The sequence below is a fragment of the Mustela nigripes genome, chromosome 6 (genome assembly GCF_022355385.1).
Source record: "Mustela nigripes isolate SB6536 chromosome 6, MUSNIG.SB6536, whole genome shotgun sequence".
NCBI lineage: Eukaryota > Metazoa > Chordata > Mammalia > Carnivora > Mustelidae > Mustela > Mustela nigripes.
In genome coordinates, this window is record NC_081562.1 from 41,885,383 (window position 1) to 41,904,248 (window position 18,866).

General features: G+C 38.0%; 2 protein-coding genes across 10 annotated transcripts in view; both read left to right on the forward strand.

The window, feature by feature from the left end:
* OSBPL8 (oxysterol binding protein like 8) overlaps positions 1 to 4,732 on the forward strand; it is a 154,415-nt gene extending 149,683 nt beyond the window's left edge. For all 9 annotated transcript variants that reach the window (XM_059402420.1, XM_059402424.1, XM_059402426.1 and 6 more), the window contains one exon: positions 500 to 4,732. In XM_059402420.1, the coding sequence (XP_059258403.1) occupies positions 500 to 632 (133 nt within the window). In that variant the 3' untranslated portion in view covers positions 633 to 4,732. The remainder of the gene's footprint in view (positions 1 to 499) is intronic.
* Positions 4,733 to 6,398: 1,666 nt separating this feature from the next.
* BBS10 (Bardet-Biedl syndrome 10) lies at positions 6,399 to 10,077 on the forward strand. The gene is made up of 2 exons (XM_059402429.1): positions 6,399 to 6,835; positions 7,253 to 10,077. The coding sequence occupies exons 1-2, from the start codon at positions 6,651 to 6,653 to the stop codon at positions 9,228 to 9,230; spliced, it is 2,163 nt and encodes a 720-aa protein (XP_059258412.1). The 5' UTR covers positions 6,399 to 6,650; the 3' UTR covers positions 9,231 to 10,077.
* Positions 10,078 to 18,866: the final 8,789 nt, after the last annotated feature.

Genomic DNA, 18,866 nt, shown 5'->3' on the forward strand with positions numbered 1-18,866 from the left:
CACTAGACCATGAGCACTTTTACAGAAGGGGGCTTGTCTTCTGCATCTTGGTGTCATCAAGATGAAGTCTATTGTATTATTTTTTCCTGGAGAATTTAACATTTTTCTCCAACTCTATTTCTATCTTCCCTAAAGTAAAGGTAAAAGAACCTTAATGGGCCAACTTAAAAGGTATAATTTTTGTTTTAAAAACACTGAGAGAAAGATGATAGATTTTTATATCATCAAGTTTTAACATTATATTTGATGAACATCATTGAATAATATTTTTGGTAAAACATGGAATGTAGATTTAGACAAGACCTAAAAATGGCTTCATGTAGAATAATCAGCTTCCTGTTTAGGTAGTCGTAATTGATTGTACTAGGTACTTTAGATAATGTAATTAAGTGTTTGGTTAACTAAGACTTTACTAATAAGACTCATATATCAAGTTGTGAGTTCTCTGCTAACATTTTTGACATGTAATTATAAAATTTATTTTTTCTTATTTTTGTAGAAATATTATGGCTCTTCGAAATCATTTAGTTTCAAGCACACCTGCCACGGATTATTTTCTGCAACAAAAAGACTACTTCATCATTTTCCTCCTGATTTTGCTTCAAGTTATAATAAACTTCATGTTCAAGTAGAAGTTCCTTACAGTTGAATCAGTGACCTGGAATGATCAGATTTGGCCTGGGACCAAATGTTCAAGTTGCTTTGGTCTTTATTAAAATGTCACAATATTTCTAAAACAAAAATCTTAGAGATAAATGTAGAGGTGTTGACCTTTCATACATTTTATCCTTAACCTGAAATAAGAACTATTGGTTATTAAAGTGAGCTATGTGTTAAGTGCCAGAACATTTCTAGCTTTTGTGACAATGTGTTTACATGTGAGTATGATAAATCCACATGTATACACAATTGTGTCTTACATATATCTGACAGTAGTCTTTGTATTCTATAGTATGTTCTGAGATATAGCATTAACATTCTTATGAGATATATATAGCAATCTATTTTCTTCATAAAACAGACACAAGACTTTTATCTGTAAGGAATTACAGAATGGGAAATGATGGCGTCATAGACATCAGTAGTTCAAAACACGGTCCTATTAAAAAAAAATAATAATTTCCAAAGCACCCAGATCCGTTGTCTTCTTAGAAATAGCAAGAACAAAGTGTAGTCAAAATTGATGTACTGAGAGAGACAAGATGGCGAATTGCTTTTTTAAAAGTTTACACAGGATTTTTTTTAACCCTTAGAATTTAATATTTATAGATAAAAGTGTAAATGTATGTGTGTGTATATCAATATAAAAAATTGGTATGCAGCTATTTGGATCTGTTCATTATATCTTACACCTATACAATACCACCTTAAGCACTTGCTTAAAAAAGTTTGGTCAAAATTTATTGCTGTTCTTTTTTCTTATTTTTGTTTTTTGTAACACCATTGGTCCAATAGCATATGCCAAATTCTGGAGATGTTTATAGGGCATATGAAATTTTGATAATTTATGTTTCTTTCAGTATGAAACACGTATTTTAGCTTTCATTTAGATCCTAGTGTGTTCAGTGAACAAATAGAATAGAAAAAATTATAGCCAATATTTTATTTCAAAAGCCAAAAAAGAGAAAGGTAGTAAGGCGATAAGAAAGGACACTTTGTGTGGTAGCATTTACATGTACATTAAAATTGGTTTCCTTAAAGTGTGCAATAAGTTGAGCATTTAAGAAGAGCATCAAGTTCTGAAGTTTAATTCCTTATTCTCTTCCTCTGAGCAGCTTCATTCTGTGATAAAACCACAATTATTGAAGATTTATTTTTTTCAGGCTCAGGCAAACATTTTCCTAATTTGGGGGGTAATATTTTTACTTTTTTCATAAATATTTACATTCCTCAGAAGCAATTTTTGCAAATGTAGTTAAGCTTATGAACGTGTTTTCCTAAGATAGGTCTCAGAATCCTGAAAGTATAGATTTCAAAATGGCTATTAATAAAAATAAAATAATAACTTCTGGCTACATTTCCCTTTGATTAAGAAGAGATGTGAGACACTAGCATGTTTATGCCATGATAAATATAAAATCAAGGAATGATTGCTAAATTGCAAAAATGGAAAGTAATGAAAAAGAGCCTGCTTTTTTTCCCCCTAATATAGCTATCTTAAGTAGCCTTAGGTTTTAAAAAGAGCCATTTCCCATGTAGTATTGGCAAAATAATGCTGTATTCCATATGTACATGCAAAAACATTTTTTTAATTGACTGAAATATAAATAAGATATACCTACACCTGGTGTAGGTATAATACGACTACACAGAACAGGTTGGATCTCTTGGTATTTCATACTTGTCAATATAATTTTTGTCCTTACTTTCTGTTACCAATGTTGTATGCTCAACTGCCTTTTCATTGATAGATGGTATTTTGTAAATATTGTACAATTTGATCCTTTTTATTGTTTAAATTAGTATTTATATCATATATAAGTTGATTGGCTGATCACAAAAATCATTTCATCATTAAACCCTGAAAACTTATTTTAAATTTTTTGTTGATAACCCCACTTTGGGATTTTAATCTTACCCACTTGTGTATTATTTTCATGTGATCTAAATAGTGTTTTATTTGTATAAGTATCTTCTAGGACTGGAAAGGTAATTATTTTCTTTTTCTAAGGCAATGTTTTGGGTTCTTTACTCGAGTCAAAAACTATTTCATGAAAAAGAACAGGGTTACTCATGACTGTTTCTTATACACTGAAAGCATATATCTAATCGAATGGTCTTCTTATGCTTTTAGTTGTATGAGTTCCTTTCTGTGAACTGAACACGAAACTCAGGAATTGGTGGCTTAGTTTTAGATCAGTGCTTATACTAGGCTTAGTATGTGAATCCTTTAAAACACATAATTAACTTTGTATGTAGCCATATATGTAATTGACTTTGAATGTTCTCTACCTGAAATTAATATTCCTTTAAACATGGATTCATAAAAATTGTGATTACAGTTCCCAGTTTTCTGAGAATCTTATGACAATTTCTAGGATTTAAGATCTTATGACCACTTTTTTTCATTTGATCAAAAATTTTATTTTTTCACAGGAAATTTTAGATAGTAATAATTATTGACATTTGCATTTGTTTTGGTTATTAAATGTACTATGCCTTCAATTACCTACCACTTAGTGAGGTGTAGCTGGCCCAGGAATAGACAGTAAATAGGGCATGTAAAACAAGTAATTTTCAGCAATAGATATTTTATTTGTATTTCATGTTAGTACTTTTTTGTATCACTTGCAAAGGTACAGTGTAGTCTTTGTCACCATTCCATTGAAAAAGTTGGCCTTGTAAAAAACAACACTCATTTAGTATTCACGCTTTTGTGCCTTTAACAAAATACTTTTTGTTATTTTTGTGTTACAGAACTCTCCAGTATAATTCAAAGTGTTTATAGGCTTACTTGTCATAAAGGGTCATTTCTCTGTGTCATTTTATTTCCTTTTATATAGCTCTAGTATATATAAACAGTAATGCTGTACTTTTATAAGGGTTTGTCTATTTAACTATTTCAAATATATTCACTCTCAGATATCATTGAAGTAGACGTGTCAGAGTATTCTGAGTATTGTAAACAGTGCCTTTTTGATGGAATTCACACTGTTTTGGGTGTCAACTTGTGCCATATACACATAAAATTCTGTAGAAGGCAGTTTTAACTTTTTGAAGAATATCTTAGTCAAATATTTAAGAAAATAAATGTATAAAATTCCCTTTTTTCCAGTGTTTAGCATTTCTAATGAGTAATGAATATATTTGGGGGTTTTTTGGGGTTGATATACAGTGATGATGGCAATATTGATGAGCCACACATGATGCTGTAGATTATTTTGAATTATGTTAAATGTACAGAAATAAAATACTAATATTAGCATTTATACCAAATTTTCCAATTTAAAACAATAAGGGGTAACACCATACAAATCAGTAAGTTTACATTTCAACTTCTATCTCATTTGACTACATGGATAAAGAAATTCTTTAAAATGTGTAATCTGCCACTATTATGTAATTTGGTTTCATTTTGTTTACATACAGTGTGTGAATTTAGTATATTTAAGTTACTTTTTGTTACTCTTTAACATACTGTTTGTTTTGTTACAGAAAACAAAGATGGACTGTTAAAATTGTATAAGACCAGTGTCTCCTTCATATGATTAACATATTTCGAAGAGCCACAAGAAACCCATGACAAAATGAATGTGAATATACTTTCTAAAATGTTTAGAAAATATTATCTTTTTGCATTTATCATGTAAAATTATTTTAGTATTATAATATTGAAATTATTTTAAAAATGCCATGAAACATTTGAACTGATGAGCCACAGAACTTAAGTTGAAAATTTTTTCACTTTTTAGCATGCTAAATATACATCTAAGCTAAATATACTGTTGAATGGCCATTTATAAATTCAAACACTACCACTGGTCAGTTTTGTATAATAGAATAAAAGTATGTTATCTGCAGTGTAAGTACAGCACACTGTCAAATCCTTTCCCTAAGGTGCATAGTAGATGTACAGATAGTCATAGGCAACTGTTTTGTAATGTATCACATTTCTAATCTGTTATTCCTATTAACCTATTATAAATGTTTGCAGAGACAATTGAATTTTTCTAATCTGTAAAATTATGCTAACTTCTACATGTAGGCATTCTGAATAAAATTCTTAAAAAGAGCTAACTGTGATCACATGACTTTGAATATAATATATGATGACTTCCCTCATCCTAGTTTTTAAATTTAAAAAAATCCTTTTTGTAGGAATTTTTGTGAAGGATGGTGAAGGGCTAGGAAGGATTTAATAGTTAGAATCCCTTGTGTATGCTTTCCTTGGTGCTTTATGTTCATTCTTCTTAAATGCTCATCATAACCTTAAGGTAAGTGGAAGTTAACCCAACTTTATAAATAAAGAATCTGAGACTCAGAGAAGTTAAATGATTCCAGGAGCTACGTAGAGTGATGGCAAGCACAAGTTTAAATCCATGTCTGACTTCAAGGTCCATTCTTCTTCCACTGTACACTTAAATAGAACCCTGCTGGTAGCACTTTCCTTTTAAAAGTTTGGAGTAATCCACTGTTCCAATCTACATACTATAGCTATATCCACTATTGTTTTGTGATGGGTGGAACCAGGGAAAAACTTACTATTAAACAAGTATTTATACACAAAACCTATATAAAAAGATTTTCTCCTCAAATCATTTATTCCATACTGAGTCAACATCAGGTGAGTTCCAAATCATTCCAGTCTGGTTTTCTACTCTTTTCCTCCATCCTCCTCCTCTTCCATTCTTGCTCTCTCCTCAGGATCTATTTTGCTTCTGGCTGATAATCACTTGGTTCTGTCTTATTAATTGGAGGTGGGGGCGAGGAGGAGGGCTTACAGGTTTCCCCTGTCCTTTGCGTAGGAATAAGAGGTAAGGAGAACAGCCCCTCATTGTTTAACCTCAATGAAAAAATCTGCAAGATGGTTAATTGTCTAATATTGACTGCACTGTCATAGGTGTCCCGTATTACCTATCTTCCTAATTGGCTTTTCTGCACTTTATAAAAGAATCCTTTTCTTGTAGAGTGGGTCCATACATTAGTGAATATCACAGTAATTGGGGGTGGGGGCTATAAATAGTTGGCTGTTGAGTGCTTGGTATATATGCCAGGTATTGTACAAAAAAAAAAAAAAAAAAACCTTTGCAAACATCATCACTCTGCAAAACCTTGTGAGAGTTTTCCCTTTATGTGTCTATTATCTCCATTTTTTAAGAAAAGTGGAGGCAAAAAAGTTTACTTACTGAATGTCACAGATAAATGTCAGAGCAAACCGAAGTCTAAATCCTAAACCAGTACGGTTAACCATTTCATCCTTGAAAGAGAAAAAATGCGTTTCAATATATGAAAGTGTGTTCTGTTTTCTTATGCAGTTGTATCCAGCAATCTCTGGCCACTATGTTTTTAAAGCATACTAGTGATCGCCCATGTAGCTGTTTTCACATCTGTGTCCTCTGCTAAAGAAAAAGTGTGGTGGCTGGGGTTTTCAAAAATCCGCGCCCAGGAAATGTGGCAAGGTCCTCGGCAGAAAGCGGAAAGCCTGCCGCTGTCCTGCATCTAGACACTGTTTTTGTGATGGTTAGGAGAGCAAGTACTGGTGATACTGTGGACAGAATACTCCTGAGTCCAACGCGGAGATTTTGTCAGGGGTGGGGCACGAACCCGTTGCACCGGGGCTACCCATTCCCTCCTCCACATCGGCTCCCCTAGCGTGCGGACTTCCGGGAAGGAAGGGCGTTTCCTGGGAGACAGGTTTGGTGGCACCGGAAGCCACTGCTGCGAATAAATTCACCCAGGGAGCAGGGGAAGGGCTGGCAGTTTCCAGTGCAGGTACAGCTCCTGAGAAGCCCTGACCACTTCTCCAGCTTCGCGGACTAACCGGACCGCTGGCCGAACTGCCGGATACTCGACCCGTGGGCGGTAGGGGAGTAAGCCCAGCAGCCCCGGCGCTAGCCCTCCTCCCCGCCCCTTCCGTTTCCGGCGGTGCCGCCTGTCTCCTCCCTGGTGGTGCAGGTTCTCCGCCGCAAGCTCTTCCAACTTTATGCACCATGGCTGCCCTCGGTTCTGCGAAGGCGGCGTTGCAGGTGACGGAAGTGCTGGAGACCATCTTGAGCCGCTGCTTGGGGCCGGAGGGGCGGCAGGTTCTGTGTACGAAGCCCACCGGCGAGGTGCTGATCAGCCGGAGTGGAGGCTGCCTCCTGGAGGCGCTACACTTAGAGCATCCCATAGCCAGGTACCCGCGTCGCACATTTCCAGCTCGTAACAGCGTTCCCTAGCCAGGTGCTCTTGTCCTACTCTTCTAGCCAGAGCGGAGCTCCTTAGGCCATCTCCCTGTACCGTTAGCCTGTGCTCCTGGGGAGACACCTTGGACGAAACCAGTGTATGCTTAGGGTTCGAGCGTTGTCCCTTGGAACGTTCTTTTGGGAATCAAATCTTGCCAAACACCCAAGAACATATATTTCCCTCCTCGCTCCACCCAACGCCAGAATCTTAAAATAGAACAAAGTAAAACTTCGTAAAAAGTAAAACTAAAAACATCAGTCATTAAAGTCTTACGACCTTGGTTGTGAAACCATGGTTTAAACTTGGTTTACATGTGTGAAGGCAGCCCTCTGAAAATCTGAGTTGCTTTCTTTCTTTTTCTGTACAGGATGGTGGTGGCCTGTGTTTCCAGTCATCTAAGAAGAACAGGAGATGGTGCTAAGACATTTATTATCCTTCTTTGTCATTTACTCAGAGGACTTCATACAGTCATAGACAAAGAACAGGATTCTTTGATTTCCAAAAATATTCAAACCCATAGAAGGCATTGGAAAAATTGTTGTCAGTGGAAATTTATTTCTCAAGCTCTTCTGACGTTTCAGACACAAATATTAGATTATATTATGGACCACTACTTAAGTAAACACTTTCTGACCATCTTTTCTTCATCCACTGAAGAGAGAACATTGTGTAGGAGCTCTTTAGAGCTGCTCCTAGAAGCATACTTTTGTGGAAGAGTGGGGAGAAATAATCACTACTTTATTTCACAGTTGATGTGTAACTACTTTTTCAAGTGTATGGCTTGTGAAAGTGGGTTTGAAGAAGTATTTGACTTAGTGGATGACTATTTTGTAGAGTTGAATGTTGGCGTCACTGGCCTTCCTGTCTCAGACTCCAGGATCATAGCTGGGCTTGTGCTTCACAGAGACTTTTCTGTATACTGTCCAGCAGATGGTGACATAAGAATAGTAATAGTAACAGAAACCATTCAGCCTCTTTTTTCAGCTTCTGCATCAGAGTTTATTCTAAATTCAGAAGCACAGTTTCAGACCTCTCAGTTTTGGATTATGGAAAAGACAAAAGCAATAGTGAAACATTTACAGAGTCAAAATGTAAAATTGCTCCTGTCTAGTGTGAAACAACCGGACTTAGTTACTTATTATGCAGGACTGAATGGCATATCAGTGGTAGAGTGTTTATCACCAGAAGAAGTTTCTCTTATCCAAAGGGTCATGGGTCTTTCTCCCTTTATATTACCACAGGCTTCTTCACAGTATGAAATCTGTAACACGGCTTCAGTGAAATTTTGTAAGCCCCTTACCTTGAGATCCAAAAGGTATGTTCATCTTGGTTTGATTAGCACATGTTCATTTGTACCACACTGTATAGTTCTCTGTGGACCAGTGCAGGGTCTTGTCGAACAACATGAAGGTGCTTTACATGGAGCATTTAAAATGCTTCGACAGCTGTTTAAAGATCTTGATCTAAGTTACATGATACAAACCAGTGATCAAAACCATACATCAAGTCCTCTTACTTATAAGGATAGCAGAGAAAGTAATCCATTGCCAGAAATTGTTAATGGCTTAATACAGAGGCCATATCAGGGCACAGTTGTAAAGAACAAGGGTAATCTGGCAAAAACTCAAACATATTTAAAAGTATATTCAAATTTGGTAGTTCCGAGTGTAGAATTAGAAACCTGTATTCCATGTTCCACACCAAAAGTGACACCAACAGATACATACCAGACAAATGAAACACTGAGATGTTTAGCTCCAACTAAAACCAGGACAATTGATGACAATGAACCATTTATTGAGAGTAATTCTGCTAATTCAGCAGAAAACACTGGAATAGAAATTTCCTCTGAAAATTTACAAGTCACAAAAATTGCTGGAAAGGGAAACATGTTGCCAGTGAGAGAGAAGTCACTGGAGATGTGTACTTCCCAGAGTTACTGCTGCTCCACTCTACCAGCAGGTTGTGTTTTGCCAGTGGGTGGTAATTTTGAGATTCTATTACATTACTATCTTCTCAACTATACCAGAAAATGTCAGCAGTCAGAAGAATCTGTGGTTAGCATGATAATAGCTAATGCTCTTTTAGGCATTCCCCAAGTCCTGTATAAGTCTAAGAAGGGAAAGTACAGCTTTCCACAAATATATATAAGAACTCTCCATGCACTGCAAACCAGTCAACCCATTGTGAGCAGTCAGACAGGTTTGGAATCAGTAGCTGGTAAATACCAATTACTAACTTCAGTTCTTCAGTGTTTAACAAAAATTTTAACCATTGATTTAGTAATCAATATTAGGAGACAGCCTCGGGAAATGTATGACCAAGATTCAGATGAGGAAGTATAAAATTGGAAGTTTCTTATTAACCAAAATTTTAATTCAACTCAAGCAATAAAGAAGGATGTGACAACTGATTCTCAAATCAATTCAGTCTAGTTAGGAAAACATCAAAACTTAAAAAAGCCTTTAGAATAGGTACACTAGGAGGCTGGCAGACATTCAGACACAAATACTAGAAAATATTATGGAACAATTTCAAGGAGGAAGCTTTCCACACGGGGAAGCCAAGATCTGACTAAGTGTGTCTTTCTTCCTCTTACAGGTGCCTCTCTCAGCTCTGTGTTAGTTCGTGTATATATGGGAGGGTGTTTCCTTATAGCACCTTTTTGCTTTTCTGTATTTTCTTCCACTCTCTTCATCTGTCCTCACCTTTCCGTATTTATTTTGTTCATAGAATCATTTAATCTGAGATTTGGATGGAGTCTTCAGGTGTCATCCTATATTAAAGGTTTAAAATACAAAATTCAGTATTTGCTTCATTCAGAATAATTTATTTTCTCTACTCATAATTTCTAAAGCAGTGAATAAAGTCTTGATTTTTTTTTCTTCAAGCATATAAATTAGTCTTTACTTTTAAATATCCCCTTATTTATATCCATTTTATGTGGGAAAGCCTGGATATATTTTTTCACTGTCCATACATCACTGAATATGTAACAAGCAATATGACTTTGTGCACTATAAATTTATTTTCATTTCTGTAGTTAAAAGTTAGTTTCAGAAAGGTTGTAAAATGCATTCTGTCATTTTTTCCTGTTCCCTAAGAGCTTGTAAAAATAGTTGATGTATGTGCTGGCTTTTCTTGTATTTGGTGCGTAGCCAGAGTTCAAGAGTAATAAATAGTTTGAAAGTCTGTCCTTCCTTCCTTCCTTCCTTCCTTTTTTCTTTCTTTCTTTAGTACTCTAGTGAATTGGTTTACTAAAAAAAAAAAAAAAAACCAACTTAATCAAAGATGGGTAATAATAATATTATTATTATTCCATCATTATGCAACAAAATCGGCTATTTTTTTGGCCTTTGTGAAAAATTCCTGGTTTACTTAACTTTTTATACAGAGTTACTGTTTTACTTTCTGTTGTGAGAAATACTGTTAACATACTCTGCTTATACCTTCTTTGAATACTTTTTTTAAAAAAGTAGAACTTTCTCCTGAAAAGAAAGTTTGAGACTTTTACATTAATTTGGTATGTTTTTGTTTTTGCTTTTTTAAAGAGTTTATTGATTTATTTGACAGAGGGAGAGGGAGCACAAGCAGAGGGAGTGGTGGGCAAAGGGAGAGGGAGAAGCAGGCTCCCCATGGAGCAAGGGGCCAGATGCTGGTCTCAAGTCTCAGGACCCTAGGAACATGACGTGAGCCAAAGGCAGACACTTAACTGATTGAACCAGCAAGGTGCCCCTCTGTACAACGTTTAAGTAGAGAATTGATTGTGCAGTGCTAAGCTTCCACTTTTAGAAAAGGGGTCTAACACCAAAGTCTCACTTGGGTTTTGAGTGTACAAAAATTAATTGTACTGTGAATTTCCCCTGAAAAGGGTGACGTCTTTGCAGAAGGTGGTTTCAATATTACACCCAAAACCAAAGTTACAATGATTTACATATACTTTGCTTTCCCAACTCAAGTTTTTAAACATTACACTCAAGAGCAAGTTCATTCCAAAGATCTTCAATTTGAACAATGCAATCTTGAATGTATTCCAGGGAAACAACTCCAGTGTTGTTTAAGGTTAATTCAGAGTTTCTTATAATAGAAGGATATAATGTACTCCTTTATACATAGTTGCAAAACAAACCAACAACACAACATTTAAATCATTATGTTCTCAAAGAACACAAGTCCTGATGTATGTACCCTTGCACACGGATTCACTGCACCTTAGCTTGAGAACTTTATCCTCAAAAACCTACACATTGCCTTTCTCTTGGCCTCAGCTGTGGCTTTGAGATTATCATCAAGAATAATCACAGTACGCAAGGAACGGGCAAGCACTAACCGGGACATACACAGCACAAAAATGGTTTTCCTTTGCAAGCTAGACTTAGTAGTATTTTCAATCTTCTTAATTCTTTAAAACTGCAACACAATAAATGTGACATGTTATATTACCGTAAAAAACCAGGATGACCATATCCATTTTTTTTTTTTTTAACCCAGGCCAGAAAACAAAAATCTGTTACTGCTATTACAAAATTTTAGGAAAATAGAAAATTTCTATGTTTCAGGCAAGTATGACATCTGATTGAGACTTTCACAGTCACGATCTTGGTCACTAAAAAGGTCACAAGACCGTGGAGTCACTGGGGATGGCTTTTCATTAGGAAAAAGTCACACCTGGAGTAGCACAGCAGTAGCAGTTCCCAGATACCATGGTCTCCTAAGTTTGGATCCTGCCTTTCCTACTTTCCTTTTTTTTTTTTTTTTGGAAGTTGTTTCCACTTCTGCAGGAGCAGGTTTAGCTGACAACCTGTCTGACCTCCTTTTGAGCTCCTCCTTCACTGCACTGTCAGTAGAGCTGCCCTTCCTCCTGGGCATCATTGCCGCAGCGGGCCGGGTTGCAGGCCAAGGGGGCGCCAGAGCCTTCCCGAAGCCACGCTGGCTGGCTGCTGCAGCTCCTTCCACTGCCTGAGCAGCTGCGACCCGCCAAAAATTCTTCATTTCAAACTGTGAATTTTGCAGTATTTATATTTCATTTTAAAGGTTTTTAAGTGCATGTAGTACTCTGCATGCAGGACAGTGTGTTCTACTTTTAGTAGTTCTCTGCAACACCCGAAACATGGCTGTTTGTACCAAGTAGTCAGACCTGCCTTTTGTATAAAACCACTACATTTAATCTATTCTCTTAAATACATATTTGCAATACATAAATTCAACAAGTTCTTTTGTTTGTTTGTTTATTTGAGAGAAAGAGTAGGCTAGAGGAGCAGAGGGAGGGGGAGAGAGGGTCTGAAGCTGACTCGACTCTGAGCTTTGGGCTTGTTGCTGGGCTGGATCTCACCAGCCCGAGATATCAACCTGAGCTGAAACCAAGAGTCCATGCTTAATCCACTGGACCAGCCAAGAGCACCACAGATTTAACGAATTCTTAATTAGTGCCTGCTATGGGCCAGATGCTGAAGACACAGTGGTAAACAAGTAGCTGTGGTTCCCATCTTGAAAAGTTAATGGATGTGACACTACTTGGATTGAGGTTCAAGCCAAGATTTTAAAATTCTAGTTACAGTAAAAAGGATTTTAAAATTCTAATTACAGTAAAACTAAGAAGTGGTGACTACGAATGTATTAATAAACTGTAACATCTTAAAAAGACTAATGTCTTGGGGCACCTGGGAGGCTCAGAGGGTTAAGCTTCTGCCTTCAGCTCGGGTCATGGTCCCAGGGTCCTCGGATCGAGCCCCGCATCCGGCTCTCTGCTCAGCAGGGAGCCTGCTTCCTCCTCTCTCTCTGCCTGCCTCTATATGTACTTGTGATTTCTCTCTGTCCAATGAATAAATAAAATATTTTTTAAAAAAAGACTAATGTCTTATCTTGTGGTATCTCATAATCTTTTATATTAACTGTAATTTCATTTTTTAAGGTTAGTATAATATTTCATTTCTGTGGTTATGCAGAGAATAAGTTAGCTCTGGTTTTTTGGTTTGTTTTTTAAGGAGGCTTCCCGCCCAGCATGGAGCCCAATATGGGGCTTAAACTCACAACCCTGAGATCAAGACCTGAGCCAAGATCAAGAGTCAGACACTTAACTGACTGAGCCATGCAGGTGCCCCAATTAGCTCTGTTTCTTATACCAAACTCATAGATGTATGAACCTACTGTAAAATTGCTGTATAACTTTTTCCATTCACTTTTTAAATTATCTGTCAGATTATTTGATAGTTTTGCTTTATTTTGTTATTGTTATTTTAAATACTTCGCCATCACTGAAGGCATTTAAAGACTTCCAGACATGCCTAGACATGACCTTGCATATGATACGCATTTTGTAACTGTAAGTAATCAGGAGCCCAAAAGTCCCTTTGTAAACTTGCCTGCGTCTTTGTATTTTTGGTACCCGGTCTAATATCTAGCATACAGTAGTAGCCAGTAAATGTCTCTTGAGGAACTATTCACTGACTAAATTAGTCATTTAATCCTCATAGATGAGGTCATCATTATTTCCATCAAAGTTTCATGGAAAAGGGTATGTTTTGGGGGAGAAAGAGCAGACAAGGTAGAATAGGTCCACACAAAGCAATCTTTTCTCTCCCTTTTAAAAAAGATTTTATTTATTTATTTATTTTCCATTTTATTTTATTTTATTTCTTTTCGGTGCTCCAAAATTCATTGTTTAATGCACCATATTGATTAATGCAATACATGCCCTCCATAATATCCACCACCAGGCTCACCCATCCCCCACTCCTCTCCCCTCCGAAACCCTCAGTTTGTTTCTCAGAGTCCACAGTTTCTCATGGTTCGTCTCCCCCTCCAATTTCCCCCATCTCACTTCTCCTCTCCATCTCCCTGTTATTCCTTGTGCTCCACAAGTAAGTGAAACCATATGTTATTTGACTCTCTCTGCTTGACTGACTTCACTCAGCATAATCTCTTCTAGTCCTGTCCATGTTGATATAAAATTTGGGTATTCATCCTTTCTGATGGAGGCATAATACTCCATTGTATATATGGACCATATTTATTTATTTGACAGAGAGACACAGCAAGAGAGGGAACACAAGCAGGGGGAGTGGGAGAGGGAGAAGCAGGCTTCCTGCTGAGCAGGAAGCCCAATGTGGAGCCCAAGACAGACGCTTAACAACTGAGCCACCCAGGCACCCCACAGTCTTTTCTTTGAGATCAGGACATAGACAGGTACTTAACCGACAAGAGCTGCCCAGGTGCCCCCAGAAGAACACTTTTAAAAATTTGATTACATTGTATATAAGCCCTCTTCCAAAAGGATTTGAAGTGACCTGCAATAAGAACAGATAAAATTGCTATAAAATCTGAATACAAATGTAAGAATCAAGAACAAAGAAAATATAAAGATGATTAAAAGTCAAAACCATGTTCCTGTTTTTTGTTGCTGCATAATGAATAACCTTAATACTTAACAGATTTTACCTACTGTATTATTCCCTCTCAGGGTTATGGGAGTTGCCTGGCCTTAGCTGGACAGCTTCCGCTGTATTCTGTTGGTTCAGGCAGTCACAAAGGGCAGCTGAAGTTCAAGGAAAGGGAAATAGGCCCCACCACTCAGTGGGAAGAATGTCAATGTCCCATTATTAGAAGAGCACGTGGGAAGAGATATAGTGAGGCAGCTATTTTGGAAAATACAATCTACCACACCCTCGAAGGGGGAAAAGGACAAATGCGCACTAACTTCTCAATTGAGTTTTTTATTACTGTGTTTTGAGGTTACATGATTACCTCCCACAAATACATTTCCCCCATAACTTTTATGAACCTCCTGGTTTTTTTTCATTGAGCCAACACAAGCTATTTTTATTCTCCCAACAACAGGCATTAGACTACTGAATAGACCTAACAACTTTAGCAGGGGAGCTATTTAATCATATTATACCAGAAGTAGAGTGGCATGGTATCCATGTTTCAGACTAAGGGAGAGGGAAGAGGAATGCAGTTTGAGTCTAAACTTTTATCAGAGATTGTTTACACCCTCTCAAAAGGGATAGAATATGTCTTTCCTGTCATCAGGGCCAGCAAAGAAAAACAAAACCTACAGCTTAAGAGCCATCTCTCACATTATAGTGAGAGAGAACCATCTCTCACATCATCATTATAGTTACTCAATGCAGCTTTGTAATAAATTGGTAGCAACCTAAACTCCCAAGTGAATACACAAACTAGGAGGTACGGTAGGCGCAGTAATTTGGGGGGTGAGGGCATACATAGGGAAGAGGTAGAGAGGTGATTTCTCACTATACCACTACATGCTGATGATCTCAAATTTTATTCTCCCAGCCAACCTCTTCTCTGTGGCCCCAGCTCACTCACCGAACTGCCAACCGAGTCTCTACTCGGAGACTCACCCTTAACTTGTCCAGAACAGAATTGCTATTTTCCATCTCTGGAAAATAACTGGCTCTCCCCTGCTGTCCTGTCTCAGTTAATGGCATCTACCACTCTCCCACATGCTCGGGACAAAGACCTAAGAGACACCTTGACTCTAAACTTTACTTCACATCCCATTGCCAGTCTATCAGCAAGTCCTCTGGCTCCACACAGAAATTAGATTTCAAAGCCACCCATTTCTCACAATTGTTGTTCCAGCCCAAATCACTTCATCTCCTTCCCGCAGCAGCCTTCCTATGGCCTTTGTTTCTATCCCATCTGGCACCTCCCTAGAGTGATATCCCCCCAGCTTTTTAGATTTACTTATGAGAGAGCATGTGCGCATGCATAGCTAGGGAGAGGCAGAGAAGGAGGAGGGAGAATCTGACACAGACTTCAGCCCCACGAGAAGCTCTGTTGCACAACCCCCAGATCACGACCTGAGCCAAAATCAAGTGTCAGACACTCAACCAACTCAACCACCCAAGGGCCCCTATTTAAAAGAATTTAAACCTACAAAAAAAGTTGAAAACGCATACAATGAACACCTACTACCCTTCATCTAGATTTACCAACTACCACCTTACCCCTTGTTCATGTGCGCACAAGCCACACACACTAAGACACACATTTTCACTGAACCATTTACCGAAAGCGAGTTGAGGACATTATATCCCTAAAAATCTCACTATGTATTTCCCACTAATAAGGACTTCCCCTACATGACGGAATGATTCTTTTCAAATGCAAATCTTCATGTCATTCCCCTGCTCAAAACTCTGTCCAGAGTTTTTCTTTCACACGGAATGAAACCCAAATGTACCATAATCTACAAGGCTCTACGCTATCTGTCCACTGCTTATCCTTTAGATGACATCTACCTCCCTCCCTCTAGTTTTGTCCCCACCAGTTACATTGACCAGGACAGGTATTGGTCAGGACAGGTGATGACCGAGGTAACAACTCCAAATCTAAGAAGCTTAACACAATACAAAATGTATTTCTTGTTCACATTTATGTCTTTTGAGGGTCAGCCAAGGACCTTGCCTGCCTTGTTGTCTTCCTCTTAGATTGTGGTTGCTGGAGCAGTCACTGTCTGAAGCATTCCTTATCATCAAGCCAGAGACAGAAAAAGGTGCTCTAGACAGCGTGCTGGCTCTGTCCATAAATGGCACGTCATTTTTGCTCATGCCCCACTGTCCAAAATAAGATAAAATACCTAGGTGTAGTCCTACCCATCCACAGAAGAACCAAGATAATGCACCCTTGTGCCTGAAAGGAGAGAGCACCAGAACATTTTGGCAAATGGCACTAATGACCCCCCATACTGGCCGTTCTGTTCCTTGAACACACAGGTTCACCCCAACCTCTGAGCTTTCTACTGGCTGTTCTGTTCACTTAGAACAATCTAACTCCATAATCTTCAGATGGCTCACCTCCTTTCTTCATTCAAATATCTCTATCTTAATGTCACCTCAGATATGCCTTTCTTGACTTTTCCATCTAAAGTAATACCATATTCCTTTCCCATCATCTCCCTCATTTACTGTCTTCCTACCTTGTGAAGGTTTTTTGAAGCACAGACCTCATGTTATTAGTATATATGCTTATTTTTTTGTATTGACTGCCTCCCCCACTGGAATGTGAACTCCATGAGGACTTCGACTTACTCACGTCCATATTCCCGGCATGTAAGATAATGCCTGGCCAGGGAGGCACTTGAGAAAGTTCAATGAATGAATGAATAGGACCATACCGTCCAAAATGGTCCATACGTCCATACTACTAAGGCTTTCTCCTCCTGGGCAATGATCAGATAGACCCAACCAACATTTGCCCCAGTGACGCCACTTTTATTTGTTTTCAGTTCTACCTAAATTCTCGTGGACACAGTGCTTTCTGAAAATACTAAATTACTGCAGAGCTCTCCTAGCTTGGAAGCCATTCTGTTTCTTCCAGGTAACTTGGCATGTTTCTATTCTATGCAATCATTTGTTCATTTTAAAGAGCAGGCCTCAGTGGGAAATTGAATTTCCGAGTCAGTGTCAAAAGCCTCTCAGTAGCCCCAAGAATTGATGATATTATGTTATAGTTGAATTGCATTTATGTTTAGGTTATGGTAAAATATGTATCATCCTTTCAGTCTCTGTCATTCACCACCACTCTGGGTATTCGAATTTAGCACCAGGTGAAAGAGGGGGCATTCTTATCCTCTCCATCACCTATGCCAGATCTTTTTTTTTTTTTTTTTTTTTTTTTTTTTTTAAATTTTTTATTATTTTTTTATTTGACAGATGGAGATCACAAGCAGACAGAGAGGCAGGCAGAGAGAGAGAGGGAAGCAGGCTCCCGGCTGAGCAGAGAGCCCGATGTGGGGCTCGATCCCAGGACCCTGGAATCATGACCTGAGCCGAAGGCAGAGGCTTTAACCCACTGAGCCACCCAGGTGCCCCACCTATGCCAGATCTTATTATAAACAGGTATCTCATTGAAAACCTCCCTGATCATTGCAACAGGAGTCCTTATGCCCAGATTAAACACATCTAGTTAATGACTGGGGCATTCTAATAATGATGAATTCCATTATCTGTGGCCCACTCTAGAGAAATCCCTGCTGCCACAAGAGAAATGTGTGTTTTCTTTAAACAGGGAGTCCTGTGGTATATTTAATATTAGTATGTCTTCCATAGAAGACACACAAAGGTGCTCGGGTGGCTCAGTCAGTTTAGCGTCTCTTGAGTTTGGCTCAGGTCATGATCTCGGGGTCATGAAATGGAACCCAGGGTCCAAGCTCAGTGGGGAGTCTGCTGCTCTCCTCCTTCCTCGCCCTCTGCCCTTCTCAACCCCAGGGGCAAATGCTCTCACTCTCTCTCGAATTAAATAAATAAATAAATCTTTTAAAAATATATTAATACATATTCCCAAAGTACATTTATGCAGAGCTTCTTGGGACTTCACTTGTATCACAATGTACCCATCATTTTGTACTTAATAAACTCCCATGTTGAATTCTGCTCTATGTCTTAACATTTACATTACCTTATAACACAATTATCTTGATAATTAGTAAGAGTTTCTTATCTAATCCCCCAGCTAGTAATTTCTACATTCCTACGTGGACAAATGATAACTAGGAAATTGACTGAAAAGGAAGTTATCTAATGTACTCCTTGAGAAGACTTTGTCAGTTATTTGGAAAAGAGAAGCCCATTTATACATCTCTACTATTTGCCATATTTTACTCTAAGCCTTTTGAGATGTACAAAAGGAGATCTTTTATATAAGTAGAAGAAGAAACAAAATGAACTACATAGCAACATTGTACAGAATGTGTTTATGTTCTATGCTTAGAGGCACAGTATGGGAGTAAGAACATAGTGCTTGAAGTGGAGCAGCCCAGTATTGCCATCCTGCTGTCAGTTACAGGTTGTATAGCTGGACAAGTTGCTAAATAGCTCCTCTGCCTTAATTTCCTTACCTGCCAAGTGGTAATGATAGTACCTACCTCACACAGCTGTGGTGTGAATTAATAAAGATCTTGAAAGCTTGAAAGTAATAAGGATCTATGAGAGGCGCCTAGCACAACGCCGGCC

Bases quoted from the DNA above. Each gene is read 5' to 3' on its own strand.
- BBS10 (XM_059402429.1), top strand. From the start codon at position 6,651: ATGGCTGCCCTCGGTTCTGCGAAGGCGGCGTTGCAGGTGACGGAAGTG. The intron at 6,836-7,252 runs GTACCCGCGTCG...TTTTCTGTACAG, and splicing joins TTAGAGCATCCCATAGCCAG to GATGGTGGTGGCCTGTGTTT.